This window comes from Pimephales promelas, chromosome 1 (assembly GCF_988280905.1).
Source record: "Pimephales promelas chromosome 1, fPimPro1.hap1.1, whole genome shotgun sequence".
NCBI lineage: Eukaryota > Metazoa > Chordata > Actinopteri > Cypriniformes > Leuciscidae > Pimephales > Pimephales promelas.
In genome coordinates, this window is record NC_142769.1 from 36703195 (window position 1) to 36725675 (window position 22481).

Below are 22481 nucleotides of genomic sequence, written 5' to 3' on the forward strand. Positions count from 1 at the left end.
TTGAGGTTCAGGTGTATTTCTGTAAATATCCACATTAAACAACATTAAGCTGATTAAATTTAAAGTTCCATCTCATCACTGCTATGTCTTCTGTAATTTTGCTAAATATATTTTTATGTCACAAGCCTTTTTTTACACACATCGTCTTACACATTTGTGCAATTTAAATTCTTAAAAATATGAAAAGAAAGTACACAATTGAGAGTGGTATAAGTTCTTTGAATGTATGTGACATCACAATTCTTTTTACAAGTGCTGTTTTTATTGTTTTCCACATCATTAGTCAGAAATAATTTAATAAACAGATAAGCTGCAGAACAGATTGTTCATTTTTGTAGCAACCAGAAAAAAAAGAAAGTAACGAGTTGCATAAGTGATTTAGGAAATGTTTAGACATGTCATTGCACCTGAAATGACTTAGTAAGAGTTTACTGAATTCTCCTGTTTTGTGTCTTGCAGGCTCAGAAGGCATGGATTGACAGGACATTTCTAAAAAGGGAGTGCATTCATATATTCCCCAGCAAAGAGCCCAACAAGTCAGTAACAGTGTTATCATTGTTAACTAAAACTGAAATTATATATACAGTGTATATATATATATATATATATATATATATCTCAAATTAAAATATTAGATGGATATTAGATAATACTAAAACTTACACTAATATTCAAATGAAAACTAAAAATATATAAAAATACGACTAATTTGCTTTGTTATGATGCATAACATGATAGTTATAATCTGCTTTATTTGGCACTCAATAGCAGTTTTTTAAATGAATGAGATGTGCTATGGTGGTTAAATGTGTCTTTTTTCCCTTTTTGCAAACTGTTGTAGATGCTGTTGTGGTCAACTGGTAAACCAACATGTGGCTATTCTTCCTGGTTCCACCTATAAGAGCGCAGATGAAGGTCAGGGGGTGCAGAATGAGCCTTCACAAGAGAAATGGTCAGTTGCTAAGCACACACAAGCCACGCCCACTGACGCATACGGCATCATTGAATTCCAGGGAGGAGGTCATGTCAACAAGGCCATGGTATTTTTTTATTTTTTTTTTCATTGCAAAATGTGCTCATATACTTTGGGAGTCATCTTAGAAAATGTCCTGAACATTGTATATATACCCTTAAGTCATATAATTTTCTCTCCTCTTCCTTGTTCATCATCAGTATGTGCGTGTGTCCTATGATACGAAGCCTGATAGCCTTCTGCATCTGATGGTGAAAGAATGGCAGCTAGAGCTGCCCACACTGCTCATCTCTGTGCATGGCGGCCTGCAGAACTTTGACTTGCAGCCCAAACTCAAGCAAGTGTTCGGAAAGGGCCTGATAAAAGCAGCGGTCACCACTGGGGCCTGGATCTTCACTGGAGGAGTTAGTACAGGTGAGTGTTTGACTACTCAGAATTGAAATTAAATTCTGATCAGTGGTCATTGAGGACCAATTCATGGTGTGCTCTAACTGACCTCACACTTACTGTAAATGGTCATCTGTTATTGTTTCAGATGCTAAATCATGTGCTTTCCTGTTGAGCAATAAACTGTGAATGACTCAACTATGTTTTTTCCCTTTTGTCACATTACACAGGAGTGATTCGCCATGTAGGAGATGCCTTGAAAGATCACTCCTCCAAGTCCCGTGGGAAGGTGTGTGCCATCGGAATTGCACCGTGGGGTATTGTGGAAAATAAAGAGGATCTGATCGGACGAGATGTAAGCCATTCGTGTCATTTGACAGGAATACACTTGGTTTTTGAGTGATACATCATGCATTTTTGCTTTGACCAGGTGACGCGACCTTACCAAACCATGTCCAACCCCCTCAGCAAACTTTCTGTGCTTAACAACAGCCATTCCCACTTCATTCTGGCAGACAACGGCACTCACGGAAAGTATGGCGCGGAGGTCCGTCTGCGCAGGCAGCTGGAGAAACACATCTCTCTGCAGAAGATCAACACACGTAAGTCACTCAGACAACTTTCTGACAACAACTAGAAGTGAAGTCAACTTTTTGAAGACAGTAAAATTATATTAATGAATGTACTAAGGCAAAAGGGAATCAAACCCTGTTGGAGTCCATGAATGTTGGTCTAGTGATGAAAGGCCTAGTCTGTGACCTCCTGGGTTTCCCTTTGTCATCCTATGCCTGGAGTTCCTGATAAGGCTGGGACAGCAAAGGGAGGTCCAGACGTCGACCCATACTGCAGTCAAAACAACCATCTCAATCATGCTCGAAAGCATCTTTTCATGTCTAATCACTGCTTATTTTGTGCATATTTGTACATGAGTATGTTTTATGTGTGTGTTTGTACAGGTCTAGGTCAGGGGGTCCCTTTGGTGTGTCTGATTCTTGAAGGTGGGCCGAATGTAATCTCCATTGTGTTGGAGAGTCTGCGTGAGGACCCTCCCGTACCCGTGGTGGTGTGCGACGGCAGCGGCCGAGCATCAGATATCATTTCATTCGCTCACAAGTACTCTGAAGAGGATGGGTGAGAAAATATTTTCACTTTTTTCATTTTTTTAACTTATTAAATAAGTTTAGTGACTATTAATGAATCTTAAAGGTACAGTTCTGCAATTTTTTTCTTAAGGATGTGCATTACGGAGCAGATTTGTTTTTACTGAGAGGTTATTGAAAAAATAGGAACATAAAATCCCATATTCATTTAACCTCCTCTGTCTCACGGTTTCTAAAAATGTATGTTCTGGTGTAGGTTGGTTAATGACAGTGTTAGAGAACAGCTTTTAGTGACCATACAGAAGACATTCAACTACAACCGCAATCAGGCACAGCAGATTTATCTCATGGTGATGGAGTGCATGAAGAAAAGAGAGCTGGTGAGTAAAAAAAGAAAAGAAAAAAAGATGGAATGGCAAGAAAACGGTTTAAAGGAAAGCTTGTTCCAGTTTTTTGATGCAATGTAAAATATACTGTTTATTTTTGAAAACATTATTTGTTCGATTGTTATATTTCACAGATTTGATAATAAACATGACTGTCATTCATTCAGCCTCATTTGCTTTTTTCATATCATACATTGTTCTTATTTTCTTATTCTCATTTTTCACAACATTCTTTTCGTTTGCATGTCATCCCATGTGTCATCCCGAGTGCTTGAACCCTTCAAGAAAAAATATAGATTTCCTTACAAAACCCAGGAACACTGGGGCAAAACCATGTGAGGAGCACATTAGGGAAACTGAGAAAACACATAACAATAAACATGTAACTATAAGCATGTGCATCATGGCTGTTCCATGTGGCATTGTAGTGTATTAGACTTTGAAAAAAAGATACGGAATTCATAAAAGTCAGAACATCACTATGCTAGTGCTCCAAAAAAAAAACACCAATGTTACACCATGTTCTACTGTGGGTTCTCACTCCTTTTTTTCTCACTGCGTGAATGTGTAATATTTAGAAGCCCTGTGCTACACACAGTGCCCCCTCTCAGTCATCAAATCATTATGATTTTTTTTATTGCATTTTATCCTTCTAATCATTTATTTTCTTTCAACATACATATTAGATCAAATTACATTTCTGTCCAACCGTGATAATTAAAAATAACTGTGGGGAAATGAATAAACTATATTTCATGTTTACATTTGTCAATTTGTACGTATTATGATCATTTAGGCCAGTGTTTGTCATTCATGAGTTATATAGGCTACCGTTCCAAAGTTTGGGGTCAGTATGTCATAGAAGCTAATACTTAATAGCTAATATTCAGCAAGGATGCATCAAATTGATTACAAAAGTGACAAGAAAGACTTCCAAAAAAAGATTTAATACATTTTTTTAAACCTTCTTTTCATTAAAGAATCCTGAGAAAAAATGTGTGTCACAGTACTACATATTAATCAGCTCAACATTTATGCACTAAATAGCACTAAATCAGCAGATTAGAATGATTTCTAATGCAACGTGCGACACTGAGAATGGAGTAATAGTAGCTTTACCATCACAGAAATAAATTAGATTTTATTTATAACAGTTTATTAACAGTTAACAGTTTATTTATTTAATATTACTGTATTTTCATCAAATGCAGCCTTGGGGAACATAATCAACTTTTTTCAAAACATAAAAAAAGTACCATCCCCAAACTTCGAATGGTAGTATATAATTATATTTACATATTATGTATGGTATAGCCGACTATTTTACTATACACATTCCACACAGTTTTTCCATTTTGTGCTGAAACAGATCACAGTTTTCCGCACGGCTTCAGAGGGTCAGCAGGATATTGAGATGGCCATCTTAACTGCCCTACTGAAAGGTGAAATCATGTTCAGACCACATTCACACAGTTTACAATAGCACTAAGCTTGAACATTAAAATAGCCATGAAGGCCTACCCCTGAAAAGAACTTCAGAATTATCAGAATTTTTTTTTTTTTTTTTTTTTTTACAAAATTTTCTTCTAGCTTAATATCTCTAATTTTATTAAGCTCTATTCTTTTAAACGTCTGGTTTAAAATTCTGGATAATTTTGTTCTTTGGGTTCATCAGGCACAAATGCTTCCGCTCCAGACCAGCTGAGTTTGGCTTTGGCCTGGAACCGTGTGGATATCGCTCGCAGTCAGATCTTCGTCCACGGACAACACTGGCCTGTAGGTGTCGCTATCCACAGCTGTTTTATGGGGCACACATTTGCCTTTTTTCAATACTCATATATGTCACCTCGCCAGACTGCTAGGTCTCTGCCCACCTCGTCCACAAGCCAGCAGGATAAACCAAAGAGCCCCATTGCCACGCGTGCCAGCAAGGGTAAACCTGCCAGGGGCAAGAAGGGCAAAGGTGCCAAATCCAAAAATGAGCCTCCTGAGGAGACAGACCCCCGAAAACTAGAGCTTCTTAACTGGGTAATTTGTTTTTTAGTAATGTTGAGTCCGTCAGCATAGCCAATGGAAGCTTGTTCCGCCACAAACATTTTAAAAGAAAATTGCGTTTTTTAGGCCTACAGTTCGCAATTCTGACGTTATTTCTTAGAATTGCGTTTTAAAATCTAAATGAATACATTTGGATAAAGTTCATTTTTGGGAGTTACTGGTTTCACACATAAAAAAGGAAAATTTTCATGAAAAGTTTATTTTACAAAATGGCTGCTGCAAGGTAGGCTATCAAAACATGTTGTCAAGCATGGTTTACTAACTAAATGAAGTAGTTTTTTTTTTTTTTGTCTAAAAATAAAGTATGTCATACCAGTGAGTTTAACTAAAATCTTTAGTTTTCTGCACTTCTGTGGTGCTTGGAATTCTATATAATTAATTTAAAAACAAATATTTCCACATTGATGGCTCAAGAATGGCAAACATTTCAGAATGACTCAGATATAAACTCACAATTGCATGTTAAAGTCTAGCCCTTACTGTAAAATGTGAGATTAAAAAGTTGCAATTACCTTTTTTATTCTTTTTATTCTGTGGCAGAAACAAGCTTCCATTAGCATGTGCTTTACTATGCAGGGATGTGTGTGTGAGAGAGTTTAATTCTTTTTGTTTATACATGTGTGTATGTTCTTTCTGGTGAATTAAATGTAATATTTTCCTGTGTGTGTTGATGTGTAAAATAGGTTAATTCTCTGGAGCAGGCCATGATGGATGCACTTGTGCTTGACAGAGTGGATTTTGTGAAGCTCCTCATTGAAAATGGCGTCAATATCCACCATTTCCTGACAATCCCACGGCTGGAAGAGCTCTATAACACAGTCAGCACACAATCATCAATTCATGGAATATTAGAGGGTCACGTAGCCGCTGTGTTTTAATGTGCTCTCCATCTTACAGAGTGCATTCTATGTTTTAATGACAACCATTGACAAATATGAGCCACATGTCCAGTTTTTAGAGATTTCACCAGTCCCCTCTTCTTATTCTAGCAATATGATTTGAAAATGTCAGGCGTGTGCTCAGTATTATCCATTATCATATCATTTTATTTAATCTGTTGTTGAGGAGAAAGCACTTAGCCCACAAACATCTGTGTGTTTTACAGAAGATGAGCTTTTCAGTTAACTATGTTTTTTTTTTCTGTCATTCAGAGGTTAGGGCCCATCAACACATTGCATTTTGTTGTCAGAGATGTAAAAAAGGTAAAGTTTATTATTATTCATAATTTGTGCTATGATCATTCTTGTCATTGAGATCATCATAAGTTTTTTTTTTCTTTTATGGCCTATTGTTCTAAACAATAAGATTTTAATCTTCTTTACAGTGTGTGAATGCAAGTGTGCGTTTGAATTTGTGTTTGTGTGTGTATAAATGTGAGAGCACTCCATCAATAATATTATTTTTATCTTAGTAGTTTCAGCAGCATAAACTAAGCCAGCAATAGAAGGACTAGTTATTTTATGGTGTTATGACATTAATGTTTCCAGGGAAACCTTCCACCAGATTACCAGATCACCCTGATTGACATTGGCTTGGTTCTGGAGTACCTCATGGGAGGGGCGTATCGGTGTAACTATACTAGGAAAAGTTTCCGCACGCTCTATAATAACCTCTATGGACTGAAAAGAGTGAGTTATACCTTACATGTTATGTATATTTGAAAACAAACAATCAAATTTTCCTGCAAGCACATTATACATAACATAATAGCTTAGTTTAGTAATAAAACAACAGTGACCAACCAATATGGGTTTTTCCAATTTTTAGATCTGGGTGCTGGAATAATATTATTTTACAAAATATTTACTCAAAATTTAAACAGAAAAATATACAAATAACTTTGATTACTGTACCAATTAACTGTCTTTACTATGGTCAATCACAAATTAGTAACAGAAGCATGAAAACGAAATAATCTTTATGCAGTTTTTTTAGCATAATGATTTTCTATTGTTTGTTTTTCTCATTTAAAATGATATTTCCCAATGTGTCTTTAAATATTCAAAAAAGCTCAAACAAGTGGCTGACTGACTCCAACTTTCTGTTCTCTTGTAGCCCAAAGCGTTGAAACTTCTGGGTATGGAGGTAAGCCACTAAATTTAAAAGTGAAACCTTGTGTTTTTGATCCTCAGAATGTTTGCAAGTACTGTGTACTCTACTCACACACAAAAGAAATGTGACTGATAGCTAAAACTTGTACTTGCAACCGATTCTTTCTGGTTTGGACAGGACGATGACCCAGGACCTAAAGGCAAAAAAAAGATGAAGAAGAAGAAAGAGGAAGAAATCGATATTGACGTTGATGACCCAGAGGTCAGTCGATTCCAGTACCCTTTCCATGAGCTGATGGTGTGGGCAGTTCTGATGAAACGCCAGAAGATGGCGCTGTTTCTGTGGCAGAGGGGAGAGGAGGCCATGGCGAAAGCGCTGGTGGCATGTAAACTCTACAAAGCAATGGCGCACGAATCCTCACGGAGTGAACTTGTAGACGACATCTCACAAGATCTGGACAATAATTCAAAGTGAGGAATATTATTATATTGTATTATATTATAAATTGTTTAGATTTTTTTTAATGTTTTTTTTAATGATTGGTATAAAATCAGTCTCTTAGCTACAATAAATAGATTAAAACAGTAATATTGTGAAATATAATTACAATTAAGATATATATATATATATATTTGTGTTTTTTTAAAATGGCAAGGCTGAGTTGTCTGCATAATTACTCCAAACACGAAGCATTTATTGTTTTTATGTTGAAAACTGCTTCTTAATATTTTTGTGGAAACCATGATGTTTTCATTATTATTTGATTAATAGAAAGTTCAAAGTAACAGAATTTATTTTAAATGGAAATATTTTGTAGCATTTGAAATGTCTTTACTGACACTTTCATTGTTGAGTAAAAGTATCAATTTCTTGCACATAGTATCTATTTGTTTTTTTTCACTATTATTTCTAAATCAATCAGTCACACAGTCACTTCTCACATAAAACGTCTCTTCTCCCTCTCACAATCAGGGAATTTGGCCAGTTAGCCTATGAGCTGCTGGATCAGTCATACAAACATGACGAACAAGTGGCCATGAAGCTGTTGACGTATGAGTTGAAGAACTGGAGTAACTCCACCTGTCTGAAACTGGCTGTGGCTGCCAAACACAGAGACTTTATAGCCCACACCTGCAGCCAGATGCTGCTCACTGACATGTGGATGGGCTGCTTGCGGGTGGGCAAGAGCAATGGACTCAAGGTCTGCAATAATAAATATACACATTACATTTATAAGCCATAGACTCTAAGTATTAGATATCACCATGTTTATCATTCAATATCATTCCTAGGTGATCCTTGGAATCATTTTTCCTCCAGCCATCCTTCTCCTTGACTTCCGAACTGGAGATGATCTGTCTTACCAAAACTCCAAAGACAAAGAAGAGCTCAAAGACAAAGAGGATGATAACAAATCTAGCAAGGTAAATATATGTACACTACTATTATGCTTTTTTTCCTTTGCGGTTTTTAGAAATTAGCAAGGGTAAATAAATAAAGATTTATAATGTTTTATGTCTATTTCAAATAAATGCTGTTCAAATAAACTTTCTATCAATCAAAGAATCCTGAAAAAAAATGCATCACAAAAAATTAAGTTGCATGACTGTTTTCAACATTGATAATAATAAAAAGAAGGTATTTGAGCAAATCATCATATTAGAAGGATTTCTGAAGGATCATGTGACCATGTTTTTACAATATTTCTGTTTTACTATAATTTTATTTTTTACTTTTGCTGCCTTGATGAGCATAAGAGACTTTCAAATACATTTAAAAAAAAAAACCATACCAACTCCAAGCTGTCGTATATATAATATATTCTGTATATTTTTATTGACCTTTATGAAGTGAAAGTGAGCAAAACTCATCATGGATGTTTATTACCAGGATGGCACTGTGAGCATGGACGCAACATCTAAAAAAGGTGATGAGGAAGATGGTAAAAAGAGTCAGAAACGAGTGCCTGTTGGGAAGAAGATTTACTACTTCTTCAACGCTCCGTATACCAAGTTCTGGTTCAATACGGTATGTGAAGTCAAAACTAAATTTTGTTGTAGCACGTTTATAACATCATAAAACTGGAAAAAATATAATGATTATGTATCTACTCAGACTGCCTACTTGGTATACCTGATGCTGTATAATTACATCATACTGGTGAAAATGGAAAGATGGCCATCATTGCAGGAATGGATCGTCATCTCCTACATCATCACTCTTGGATTGGAGAAAGTTAGACAGGTGAAGTACTAGTAGATGAAGTTGCTATATCATTATATTTTTGTGTTTCCTTCATTGGACGCATGTGCTTGTGTGTAGATCCTGATGTCAGAGCCGGGAAAACTGAAACAGAAGATAAACGTATGGCTTGAAGAGTACTGGAATATCACTGACCTGGCTGCCATCACCACATTCCTTATGGGACTTTTACTGCGCTTGCAGAATGAGCCTTACTTGGGCTACGGACGCGTCATCTACTGCGTGGACATCATCTTCTGGTACATTCGTGTCCTCGACATCTTTGGAGTTAACAAGTATTTGGGACCGTATGTCATGATGATTGGTAAAATGGTGAGAACTCACATGAAAACTTGAATATGAGTGGCTTTTTGTTTGTTTGTTTTACTAACAACAATGGTGTTTTTTTGATGTGTGTGCAGATGATTGACATGCTGTACTTTGTGGTGATCATGCTGGTGGTTCTCATGAGCTTCGGCGTGGCACGTCAGGCCATCCTGCACCCGGACGAGGAGCCGACGTGGCGTCTGGCGAGGAATATCTTCTACATGCCCTACTGGATGATCTATGGAGAAGTGTTTGCTGACTCGATAGACCGTAAGACTAGAGTTCATAGTAAGATTCTGTTTCCTGATTCATGTGTGGATGATGCGTCTAGTCTCCATTCCACCCTTTCTGTATCTGTGAACTCTGCAGAAAGATTTGTATCTCATCTCCTGATCATATGACCATTCACACTGCTGCTTTCGCCCTCTACTGAATCATGTGTGATGGACTGAGTGTGACAATGCTGGTCTTTACCTACCCTGCTTGTGAGTTTTAGGTTTGTAGCTGTGTCTTCTAATTGTCCGTAGTTGTTGACTGATCTTTTTTTTTCACTTTTACATTTCTGTTCAAGCATTATGCTACTCTGGTATTTATGTGTGGTAGCACTAATTGTTATAACCCTTGGTTACATTTCTTCTGTTAGTATATTCTCATTTGCTAGTTGCTAAATGAATAAATGTAGAAAAAAATGATATTTGGTACAAAATGGTAGTTGTACAGTAATGTGTGAAAGTATTGTTATGAAATAATTTAAAACTAAATTATTGTGCAAATGGAGTACACTATCGTTCAAAAATGTGGGGTCAGTCAGTGCAAATTGAAATAAGTCTCTTATGCTCAATAAGGCTGTATTTATTTGATCACAAATGCATATTTTAAAACTTAAATTTATTCCTGTGATGGCAAAGCTGAATTATGTGTCACATGATCCTTCAAAAATCATTCTAATATGTTGATTTGGTGCTCAACAAACATTTCTTATTATTATCAATGCTGAAAATGATTGTGCTGCTTAATACTTTTGTGACCCCCCCCCCCTCCCCATAATCTCTGATGAATAGAAAGCAAAAAACAGCAGTATTTATTTGAAATTTAAATCTTTTGATCAGTTTAAAGCATCCTTGCTTAATAAAATTATTCATTTATTTAAAAAAAATTAAAAACTTATTGGCCAAAAACTTTTGAACAGTGGTATATCTTTTCTATATTCACTTGAAAAACTATTTAACTAATCTTCATAGTGCACTGTAAGATATTTCCAACATAATGTATAGTTGGCTGATTGTGAAATGATAAAAACAGTTTTTATCTGTGCTCTCTCTTTCTTTTTTACATACTCTTAGTCTATGCGATGGAGATTAATCGTGAGTGTAAAATTCTTCTACTATACCCACAATTCAGTGTATTTTTATTAAATGATCAAACACTGTAGAATCACGTCATGGTTGCATCTTAACCTCTGTTATTTATGACAGCACCCTGTGGAGAAAATTTGTATGATGAAGATGGAAAAAAGCTCCCTCCATGTATACCCGGAGCCTGGCTCACACCTGCCATCATGGCCTGTTACCTACTGGTAGCCAACATCCTACTGGTCAACCTGCTCATTGCTGTATTCAAGTGAGTCAAAGACTAAATATAACGCTTCCCCTGTAACATAAAGCAGTGATGTGAGCCATAGCACTGTATTATGTTCTCATTTATTCATCAACTCATCAAGAGAACTCATTTTTCTTCACAGTAACACGTTCTTCGAAGTCAAATCCATCTCCAACCAAATTTGGAAGTTCCAGCGCTACCAGCTAATCATGACGTTCCATGACAGACCAGTGCTTCCTCCTCCTCTCATTATCTTTAGCCACATGTACATTGTGTTGAAGCGCCTGTGCTGCCGCTGCAGAAAGAAACAAGAAGGGGAGCTGGACGAGAGAGACCGCGGGCTGAGTTATTACTCCTGTTACTCCTTTACTGCCTCAGTCTATCAATGTTATAGCATCTTATTTTAAAACTGGCTATTATCATCTTTTTTTCTTTTCAGAGTTGACTCTGAGTCTGGAGGAACTGAAGGGTCTGTATGAGTTTGAGGAACAGTGTGTGGAGGAGTACTTTAGAGAGAAGGAGGACGAAACGCATTCTTCCAATGATGAGCGAATCCGAATCACTTCCCAGAGGTACTGGATGGAAAACAACTGCACCTGCAAATGTAATTTCAGGGCTCAACAAGTTTTTTATGCGGTTCAAAATGATCTATTTTTATTTTTTAGCATTGTTCTTAAATGTTAATTTTTACTAATTTTTTTTTTAAATCTGGAAATTAAAATGTAACTCCATATATTCATAAATATTTAATGAATATTGCAGTTTTTTAACTATGGCATACAATTTAAAACATTATTGTCTGGTATGTAGTTTTAACAATGTTTTTGCACTCCACTGCACTGCTTTCTTATTGTATTTTGAGGCAAATATGTGGTTAATATAAGTTGTAAAAAAAAATAAACGACCCTGCAATTTTTTTTTTTATTTGGGCCGTTGAAAAACTCTAGACGCGAATAGTGGAAAGGAATAAAAAGCACGGTCCACTGCACTGCTTTCTTATTGTATTTTGAGGCAAATATGTGGTTAATATAAGTTGTAAAAAAAAATAAACGACCCTGCAATTTTTTTTTTTATTTGGGCCGTTGAAAAACTCTAGACGCGAATAGTGGAAAGGAATAAAAAGCACGGTCCTGAGATGTGTTTTAAAAAAACATGAACAGCTTTTAACTTAAGCTGCATCATGCAAAAGACGCTTTAGAAGAATGCAGAGTGCAAAAGTGCATTCTGTGCATTAGACCCATACTAATGCTTTCAAGACAGATTGATAACTTTCTTTTGGTGACAAATAAGCATAATTTGCAACAACAATGTAGAATATATCACAGAAATCCAAACATTTAAGTTTAAAAAGATTTAAAAAATGGATGTACTGAATTAATGAATGTAAAATGTTCACTGTTAGTGTAGCACTGACCCAAAAGATCCAGTTACAAGTCTGTCAGTTAGCCCAGAACTCTCGCACACTGGCTTTGGGCAAGCAGGCCCTTCTTATTGTTGAGCCCTGCATTTAGAATAACAATTGGCTTTATGCACAGCTGCACTACTTCCTGAACTTAAGCCAGCTCCTTGTTTCCTGTCTGTCATTATTGGACCAATTGATTAATCCAGGTGTGCCTGACCTCAGTAGTCACGGCTACAATAATCAGACACACCTGAATTAATCAAGTTCGGCCAATAATGGCAGACAGGAAACAAGGAGCTGGCATAAGTTCAGGAGGTAGTGCAGCTATGCATAAGGTCAATTGAGTTCAAAACAACAACAACCATTTGAAACTCTTGCTGTTCCAGGGTCGAGAACATGTCCATGCGCCTGGAGGAGGTGAATGAACGAGAGCACTCCATGAAAGCCTCTCTTCAGACAATAGACTTGCGCTTGGCTCAGCTAGAGGAGTTCTCTGGCCGCATGATGCACGCGCTGGAGCGGCTGGCTGGCATCGACCGCTGCGAGCTGGTCCGCTCTCGATCCGGGAGCACAGTGACCGTCGACCAATCCGGCCTGCTTCGTCACGGTAGTGTCAATAGTGCTGACGGCTACAGTTTGTACCGCTGGCACTTGGATGCTGAAGACCGTGGTGATGAGATGACAGGGGAGAGGAAGGGCCAAACAGAGAATCGTGGCAGTATTGGCTGCGGCGAGCTCCTTCCAAATCCTCAACATGTTTCATCCTACGGTCCCACATTGGAAGTGGTCCCCCTTCGGCAGAGGTCACGCTCCAGCTCCAGTGTGGACATCCTCATCTCTCCCTGTGAATCACAAGGTAGAGGCCAGAGTTCTCAATCCCCAAAACTCACCTCCACTCATCTCCCTAAAGACGCACAGGCTCTGCTAGAAGCTAGGATCGATGCTGCAATGTCACATCCTCTGGAAAGGGCGCAGTCCCTAAGGCAGCACCCAACTGAAACTCAAAGTAACTCACTTTCGTACGGGAACAGATCCCAAAGCAGCACATTGTATGTCTCTGTGGCCCAGTTGAGGTTGGGAAATTCAGAAAACACATGGGCTTCGGAGCCACACGGCCTACAATATCAAGCAAGCAGATCGCCAACGCTAGGTCGCTGGCCTCCACGTTCCGATTACAAAGTTCATCCCTCCCCAGTCGGCATTTCACCCAAGACATCTTCAGAGAAATCAAGACCGATAGAGGACCAAGTTAAGGAAGGAGCTTCAAAGGAGAGCAAGAGGACAAAAACCCAACAAGAAGAAAATGATTTGAAGAGGAATGACGAGAATGAGACGGAGGCAAATAGCGAAAGCATCAAAATAGAGGGGGGAGAAGAGAAGAGAGAAGAGCCCACAGATTCAGATCACTTGTATGTATCAGAGGACAGGATGTACCCCTCACTCAGATCTAAGAGTCTGAACACCAATCCACGAAAGGTGAAGGCCGCAGGGGACATCCTGGATAAACCTCGCGCAGCCAGCAGTGTGAAAGACCTGGCTGGGGCCTTTGAAGTCAACACCAATGACTACAGACCCTCCAGAGAGACATAATTTTATTAAGGTAATCGCAGGAGTGCAAGCTTAAAAAAGTGGATAAAGTGTTGTTTTTTATTATTTTCCAGTATGGAATACACTTAACTAACACTGGTTATGCTCATGCAAGGGACATCTTAGCAAGAAAGGCATACTTCCTTCATATTTATGAGGTACGTAATAAAACCTGGTAATGAAAAGGGAAATAAGGGTCTACCCTTTGTGCTGTAGATATTAAATAACCCATTTTTCTAAATAAAGGGAACTCTAACTTTCAGTGATGCTGTTTAATTATTCAACAACTTCACTTCTTTCCAAATTCCTATTCCAAATAAAACAGAAAAATATTAAAGTATAATATAAATCATATATTGTCTTATATGGTAAAGCACCATAAAAAAAAAAAATCGGGCACATGTAAATAACTTAGAAAAGATATTTTAATCTTTTTTACATAATCAGTTAACTCTGACACATCATAGAACAGACACTCTGACATATTATAGAACAGACAAGAAAATCAAGAAAGATGTTATAAAATAGCACATAAAAGTTTGCATTGAATAGTCAGTAAGACTATGCTCATATGGGAGGTGGAGTGCTGTCACTGTTTCATTGAAAAATATGCAAATGTGCCTGCATGCATATTCAAAACATGACTACAGGGCCATTAAAGGCATAGCTCATCCAAAAATGAAAAATATATCATTTACTTTGGATGGACTATCCCTTTAAATGGATATGGCACACCTCCGAGCAGCGGTTCTTTCAAACAGATACAAAACAGCCAATGGAACTCGAGCAATCGTACACCCTTAAACTTAACAGTAGAATCAATCATTCATTCGGAGTAACTAAAGCGACTGTGAATACTGAAATTTGTAGATTCTGTAGTTTCAGCTTAAATTTTGTGTTTGAATTTGTAACAGGCCCACATGGAATCTGTACATGGAAAAATTAGCAGATTTACGCAGAAATTTAACGTCTGATATGCTCAAAGGTAATAAGAGTTTATCATTCTCAACTCTGGTTAACAAATTTGACCATGTTTAAAACCATTCAGCAGAATTTCAATGGATTTCCCCCCAAAAAATCAGCGATAAGAGACTGCAGGTTCCATTTGAGCCTGGTAAAAGCCCAATAAGCTCAGAGGAAACTTGAACACAATCAAGCTAGTGCAATCTTGCACTCTTTTTTTGAGTGGCTGACTTCACAAGCAGGACTTTAAGTGGTTAATGAAGTGAGGAGGCTCTATGAGAGACCCACACACACAGATAACAGTGCATGACTTAAAAAAAGATATTGTTGCAGTGTTGTTACTGTAAACACTACATGACTTCATACTCATAAGAGTCTTATAAAAGAGGGAATTTAAAAAGACAATGTACAGAATACTGTGACGACAGTTAATACATTTAAAAAAATAAGTATTAACAAATAAATCTCACATAAGCACGGGTTAACGTGTTTTATATGAAGTGGTGAGTATAAGATGCTTGCGTATAAAAATATAATACCATTAGTAAACGTAATACTGTATATACTAATATACAGGGCCTAGCTGGCTGCTGCTTCAACAAGCATTAGGAAAAGTGTCCAAGCTCTCTCTTTTCATTCTTTCGCTCTCTTTTCATGCTCAATATATAATATATGAGAAATTACAACCGAAAAAGAATGAGAAATTTTGACTGTTAATATTAATCACAGTTTTGATTTCTTTTTACTTTGGTCTCTGTTACAAATAAGGTTAATAACGAAAAGTCAGGGAAAGGGGGAAGACTACAACCTGTGGAACGCTTCTTTATATTCCACAGTTTATTGCTGCTTAGGAAACTAAACACAAATTTAAGAAGATAAAAAAAAACATACAACAACAAAAATAATATATGTCTTTCAGTTTGACCAATATTTAGCTGTCAAACCATCAGGTTCTTCAGTTGCTACTTTAGGTCCAGTCTTTATTGCCAAAAACTGCATAATGGCAGATCTGTAATCTCTTTATATTCTTTCCTTCATTAAACTGTGCTCTAACAAAGCACTTTAAAATCAAATGTATCTATAGAAATTGTCCATGTATAATTATTGACATGTTAAAGGGGAAAAAAATGTTTTCAAAATTCAAATCAGACAACATCAAATTTTGATTGGCCCAGGTAGGGTTAAGTTTGATAGATATTTTGGTTTAAAAGAAATGTTTTGGGAACAGCTCAAGAGTCTTTTATCTAGCATACTTTCTTCAGGCCTTAGATGAGGCAGACTAAAGTCCAGAGCTCTCAGCAGCAGCTAACAGCTGAAAGTCCAGTGGTACTGTAAACTCTCGCATAAACACACACACACTGAGCTCAAACGCACATAGAGAAATGATTGAAGTCATTCACACACTGAGGCTGCGGGAGTTGCTGGGTTAGAGCAGAGTGCAGCGGAAGAAGCTTGGCTTCTTAGACCGACTCTCTGTGATTTTCACTGCTCCTCCTCCACCCGATGGGTTATTCTCATTCTAAACACAAAGATACAAGCAAACAAGAATCCATTCAGCATTAGTGTCCGAGATAAAGCCACATTTTATACGTTTTTTTTTTTCCATAACTTGAATTTTTCAACATTTAAATAATATTTAACATACTACTGTGTTTGAGTCAGTGAGCAGTTGAAGCGTATCAATTTTCTTAGATAAGATTATAAACATTTTCTACATCAGCATTCTCACCATTTTTCTGTTTAGTCTGGTCATGATGTCCCTAGCGAGAGTGACAAAGGCCTAGAATTGAAGAAAACAGAGATATGACACTACTGTAGATCAGATGGTATGATACCTTGTAAAATATGCAAATCTTGCTCATTCAAATGAATCAAATTAGATCAACATTAGACAATTTTCCCACACCTCTTCAACGTTTGTGCTAGATTTTGCACTGGTTTCCAAGAACTTGATTCCATAATCAATAGCTAGCTGTAGCAACAACAAAAAAGGAACTGTTAAAATAACCACATCAGCATTTAACATACAGCTTGTACAAGCAGTTCCTTTGATCAAGATTTGTTTTATAAAACACATTTTTCACTAATCTCAATCATGTATAAATTGGTCATTAATTGTACATACCTTTTCCCCTTTTTCTTTTGATACTTGTCTCTTGTCATTCATGTCACATTTGTTACCCAATACCATTCGTTCCACATCCGATGACGCGTGCTGATAAAACAGACAGAAGTGAATCCATATGACAAACTCACTAAATGAAATGATCACATCATGCTTATTTTCTCCAACATTAGTTCAGTTTCTCACCTCCTCAATGTTCCTGATCCAGTTCCTGATGTTGTCAAATGATTTCTCATTTGTGATATCATACACCAGCATAATTCCCTGTGAAAGTGAAAGAAAAAAACACATAGCTTATGAATAGTAACCACAAGATTTACTCAAAAGAATGAGCCATTATAGCTTACCATCGCTCCTCTATAATAAGCAGTGGTGATGGTTCTAAACCTCTCCTGTCCGGCTGTATCCCTTTAAGGCAAATTTAAAACACACATTTAAAATATTGTATGTGTATGCAATGATACTTTATATACTGGTACTGAAAAATGTAGCATAATTTCCAACAATATTATATATTACACAATATTATAATTCACTTAAATTCTCCACATGTAAACAATAATAGGAAGCCAGTACATGAATCCAGCAAATGAAGATATGCTTCAATGGCATGTTTTTCCCCACGTCACTACAGGCCAAATCTTTCCACAGGTTTGGGCATCTCTGCTTTATAATGTAAAATGCAGACTTGTACTCTCACCAGATCTGAAGCTTGATCTTCTTCCCATCCAGCTCAATTGTTCTGATTTTGAAGTCAATTCCTGCAATAATAATGTTTAGAAACATTTGAAACACTGTATCTCAATACCTTGTATTCGCACATTGGAGTCCTATGGTGACACGTTATGAAACTGACTCATCTCAGAACACATCACAACTCTTTCCACTGAAAAGGGAATCGGCCCATTAGCACGTTTTCATGGTGTAACCATGGATATGGAATGTGTAGAAAGGTCAGAATGGTTTAACATATGTCTGACCAACTCAATGACTACGGTTTTGGAAAAGGCTCTACACTTGATGCATGTAAAACTGTTGAATTTGGTAGCAACAGATTGTGATCCTCTGCTTATGGCAATTATGAGAAAACTTGACTGTGTGTGTGTATTGAGGCATACAATCCTGCCACCAGTGAAAGCTTGGACAGGACATGGGACGGGATGTGACACAGCAGTATTGTCCATGGCAATAGGGGAAGTCTGTGGCATAACAATGACAAAAGGTCAAGGAACTCTCGCACGGGTTTCACACAGGAAATGACGTATTGATCCACGGTAGAGAGTAGACGAGCCTTCCCAAAGTTGTGTCAAAAATATCACAACAAATATTGTGTCAAAGAACTATTAGCCTTGTGACCTAGTCCATGTATGTGTACAATTGCTCGTGACATATGATTTTGCACATTCTTATTTTGAGAGGTTCCTATCCCGGAATAACAATATAGGTCAGCTGACTTAAACAGTTTACTGCTTCAAGGTAATATAATAATAGTGTTAAAGTCGCAATGAATCGGAAGTAGTGACACATCTTCCTGTATTATGACTAATCAGATTGACAAAAAGAAAGAAAGAAAAAAGAGAATATGTAGGGCGGGGTCTTGGTTTAATTCACCGGTTGCAGATTGGATTTTGAGATGTGTGCGTTGCAGTCAATAGTGGAGGCAGGTGAACACCATTCTGCTGGGGCGAAGTTTAAGCAGACTTCATGAGTCTATGATTATTGGAGAAGTCGTGCTATACCTCACCGAAGAAAAGTCTGTCATTTCACAGGAAGGTCCAGCTATGACACTCAATTATTTTAAAATGAAACATGCACAGATGAATTGTTCACAGTACAATCAATAACATGAGTTTAGAAAACGCTAAGTTGGCATGAATTATTTTCATGCCAACTTTGAGGTTTAAGTGCAATTAACAACTATATATATATATATATATATATATATATATATATATGAGATGAGCCCCTTGTGACTGCATACACAAGTGTAAAAAATCCAAGTAAAGTGCTCGCTCTGGCCCCCATGACATTTTGTTTATAGGTGAAATGTGAATCTAAACACTAAACGTCTCTAACCACAGAAACGAAAGGGCAGTCCAGCCCACACTGCTAGCGAACAGCTAATAAGGCTGCCATCATGCTAGCTATATACACACAGCATACTCTCACGTTTTATTCAAATGACATATAAAAGAGTATATGCCAACTGATCCTGACATAGAAAATCGGTTGTTTGTCATTTTAAATTCGAATAAAAACAAGTCGATGAACAGCTCAGTAAACGGGCTGTCACATTCACGGCCTCTTCCTGTCACTCCAACAGACAGTCACGCATGTAAACCTCCATCTCTATAACAGCTTATTTCTCCTCCGGCATGACTACCCAGTAAACGTTCCGGTAATGTATACATACAAATCAAATAGTCATAGTGTTAAACTGACCTATAGTGGAGATGAAAGTGGTGTTAAACGCGTCCTCGCTGAATCGAAACAGCAGACACGTCTTGCCCACTCCGCTGTCTCCGATGAGCAGCAATTTGAACAGATAGTCGTACGTTTTCGCCATGTTTCCTGTTTCTCCTGCCTGGCTACCTTACTTTGGATCGGTAGCAGAGTAGCGGTATTCGGCTAACGGTACATAAAAGATGCGGTTGTTGAACTTGTGTTTCCTGACTTTTCTGCACACAGCAGTGAGGAAAAGACTGGGCGTGTCTGTCGTGACGCCATTGCGAAGCTATGAGCGTCAAGAGCGACAGAAGGTAGCCTACTAGTGTGGAAGTCCCTTTCACCCCACATAAGCAAAAGCGAAAAGTCATGCTTTTTTACATCATAATAATGATGACTTAAAAAGTCCCTGCGACCATGAAGTCTAATATAAATTATGAGATAAAAAGTCACAATATAGGCTACTGCGTTTGTTGTTATAATAATGATTATTTTGTTCATCAACGTTTATAGCCTACTTGAAATAATAATTATTATTTCCTATTTCGCCTACCTCCTTGTTGCTTTCCCTACGATTTATTTCCCTATGTGATTTTTTTTCAATTACATTTAAGAATTTCAGTTGGAGGCTAGTAAAATTCTATCAAACTGAGTTGAATAAACTGAATGAATAATGTAATTCTAAATTGAGTAAAAAAAAACTTGCTTAATAAAACATTTTGTATAATTCTTAATGGAACAAGGTAGTTAGCCTATATGTGTGATTAGTAGCCTATTCATTAAAAAAAGTTTGAATTTAGGCTTCCATGTTTTTGATTTATGTAGCTTCTTGGTTTGAAAAATAGTAAAACAAAACGTACTGTACTTTTGGTGAAGCTCGTTCAAAAAATGTGTACCATTTTTCCTTTTCTTTCAACAAAGTTTTGTATTTTGATAAAGCCTTAGTGATGTATGGTCATGTTTGTTAATTAGCCTATATCATTTGATTGGCTAAAAAGCTGTAGCCTACTAGTCATGGGGATGTTAAACCAATCCACTGAGAAATTCACTGATTTGTTCAGTGATACATTTTTAATGTTTAATTAAACAATGCACTGCACTGTTAGGCATGTGAAATCTATGCAGACTCAGCTAACTGCAAGCTTTTGGGGAAATACCCGACTTTCTGATTCAAATTATTCTGTGGTGTACTTTTACTTTGTCATAATAACCACATGGTTTCTGAATTTTAGCTATGATATCATTAGGTACAAACCATTTGTTTATCCCGAATTTCCCTTATTTGAATCCACCACATAATACTATCCGCCAAATGCATATTAGCACTAATTATGGCATCACATTTTATATTGCCTATTTTTGTCATTTTATTTAAAAAAATTTTAATGACAATGAGGGCTACCAAGTTTATTGTCACTGATAATGATGGGGGGGGGGGGGGGGGGGGGGGATCTGAAAGGTAAAGTGTGAATTGTGGTTGTGTCACCGCCTGCTTGAGGAGACCGGTACTTCACCGCTCTAGTATATGGCAAGCCGTTTTAGCTTAAATTGTACCATCCTTACTTGTCGTAATTGTATTGTTACTAGTAAGAATTACAATTGCAGAGCTCTCTAATTCAATTCTTAGTAACAATTACAATTAGAGGGCTCTACAAATGAATTATTACTAGTCATATGTCTCAGTTGACTTTTATTCATTTTTAATTACAGAGCTCTCTAATCCAATTATGACTGTAACAATTACAATTAGAGAGCTCTCTAATTGAATTTTTACTAGTAAAAAACTAATTAAAGATATGTATAATTGCAGAGCTCTAACTGAATTAAAGAGCTCTGCAATTGCATTCTTAGTAAGAACTGAATAAGAGAGCTCTCCAAATGGAATTCTTATTAATAATAATTGGATTATTTAATCATGTAAGTAATGGTACAATTTAAAATATATATAATTATCATAAAAATTACATTTATTCATTTAGCTGACGCTTTTATCCAAAGCGACAATTGATATATATGTCAGAGGTCACACGCCTCTGGAGCAACTAGGGGTTAAGTGTCTTGCTCAGGGACACATTGGTGTCTCGCAGTGGATTCGAACCCAGATCTCTCACACCAAAGGCATGTGTCTCATCCACTGCACCACCACCACCCACACACCCCATGAAAAAAATAATCATCAAATCTCTTTATACATTAAACAAGAATCTATTACAGCCAGTGAAGCCCAGGGGAGGTCATTTTGATGGCTATAATGCAAACATAGTTTATTAAATAGCAAAATACGCTGTTCTGCAGCTTACCAATCCATCATGAGGTTTTAAGTGTATCAGTATTTAGAGTCCAAACCCAGTATAAATGGTTCAGTGGCTCAAAGATATCCAATAAGTCAGCTATTAGACAAGCTTTGACCGAATTGCAGTGGATGGAGGGCACATATATTGTCTATATTCACTCTATATTCTATACTGCTACTTCTACAGCTTATTCCATACATGAATATAAAATGGGGGAACACATCCAAGCACAATGCAATCAATCTACTCAATACTAACCTCATACAGAGCACTTACTGTAATATTATCTCAGTGCTTTATTGAGTTGTGCTGTGTTATGTGTAGACAAAGACTATTGTATCATACAATTGTGTGGAGTTACTGGATTGGGTTTACAGAAACGTTTGGTTTAAATGTGACAGGCTGTGCACACACTGAAAGATAAAGTCCTAAGAAAACAGAAAACAGCAGGAATGTAACAATAACTATGTATAATCAGATGTGTTGTGAACTTTTTCTTCTAAAGTGTTTGAAAACTCAGAAGCGAAGACCAGGAGACTCGGAAG

General features: G+C 37.1%; 2 protein-coding genes across 3 annotated transcripts; one reads left to right on the top strand and one right to left on the bottom strand.

Annotated features, from left to right (window-relative positions):
* The first annotated feature begins 434 nt into the window (after positions 1–434).
* On the top strand, positions 435–14371 carry trpm1a (transient receptor potential cation channel, subfamily M, member 1a). 2 transcript variants are annotated; one of them, XM_039662841.2, is made up of 26 exons: positions 435–536; positions 842–1040; positions 1174–1387; positions 1591–1715; positions 1791–1962; positions 2317–2491; positions 2717–2840; positions 4216–4288; positions 4522–4622; positions 4701–4874; positions 5585–5719; positions 6053–6103; positions 6389–6529; positions 6957–6986; positions 7131–7423; positions 7926–8154; positions 8246–8377; positions 8844–8981; positions 9069–9197; positions 9276–9527; positions 9617–9791; positions 10865–10885; positions 10997–11141; positions 11263–11465; positions 11560–11692; positions 12909–14371. In XM_039662841.2, exons 2-26 carry the CDS (start codon positions 1038–1040, stop codon positions 14110–14112), a joined length of 4572 nt encoding a protein of 1523 aa, XP_039518775.2. In that variant the 5' UTR covers positions 435–536; positions 842–1037; the 3' UTR covers positions 14113–14371. The 2 variants fall into 2 exon arrangements, with proteins under 2 accessions (XP_039518775.2, XP_039518779.2); XM_039662845.2 differs by lacking the exon at positions 10865–10885 and having other exon boundaries at positions 436–536.
* Positions 14372–14516: 145 nt separating this feature from the next.
* Positions 14517–19925, bottom strand: rab8b (RAB8B, member RAS oncogene family). Its single transcript, XM_039662848.2, has 8 exons — positions 19640–19925; positions 17898–17958; positions 17545–17605; positions 17384–17461; positions 17198–17287; positions 16979–17044; positions 16802–16852; positions 14517–16591 (listed from the first exon to the last, which is right to left on the bottom strand). Exons 1-8 carry the CDS (start codon positions 19761–19763, stop codon positions 16499–16501), a joined length of 624 nt encoding a protein of 207 aa, XP_039518782.1. The 5' UTR covers positions 19764–19925; the 3' UTR covers positions 14517–16498.
* Positions 19926–22481: the final 2556 nt, after the last annotated feature.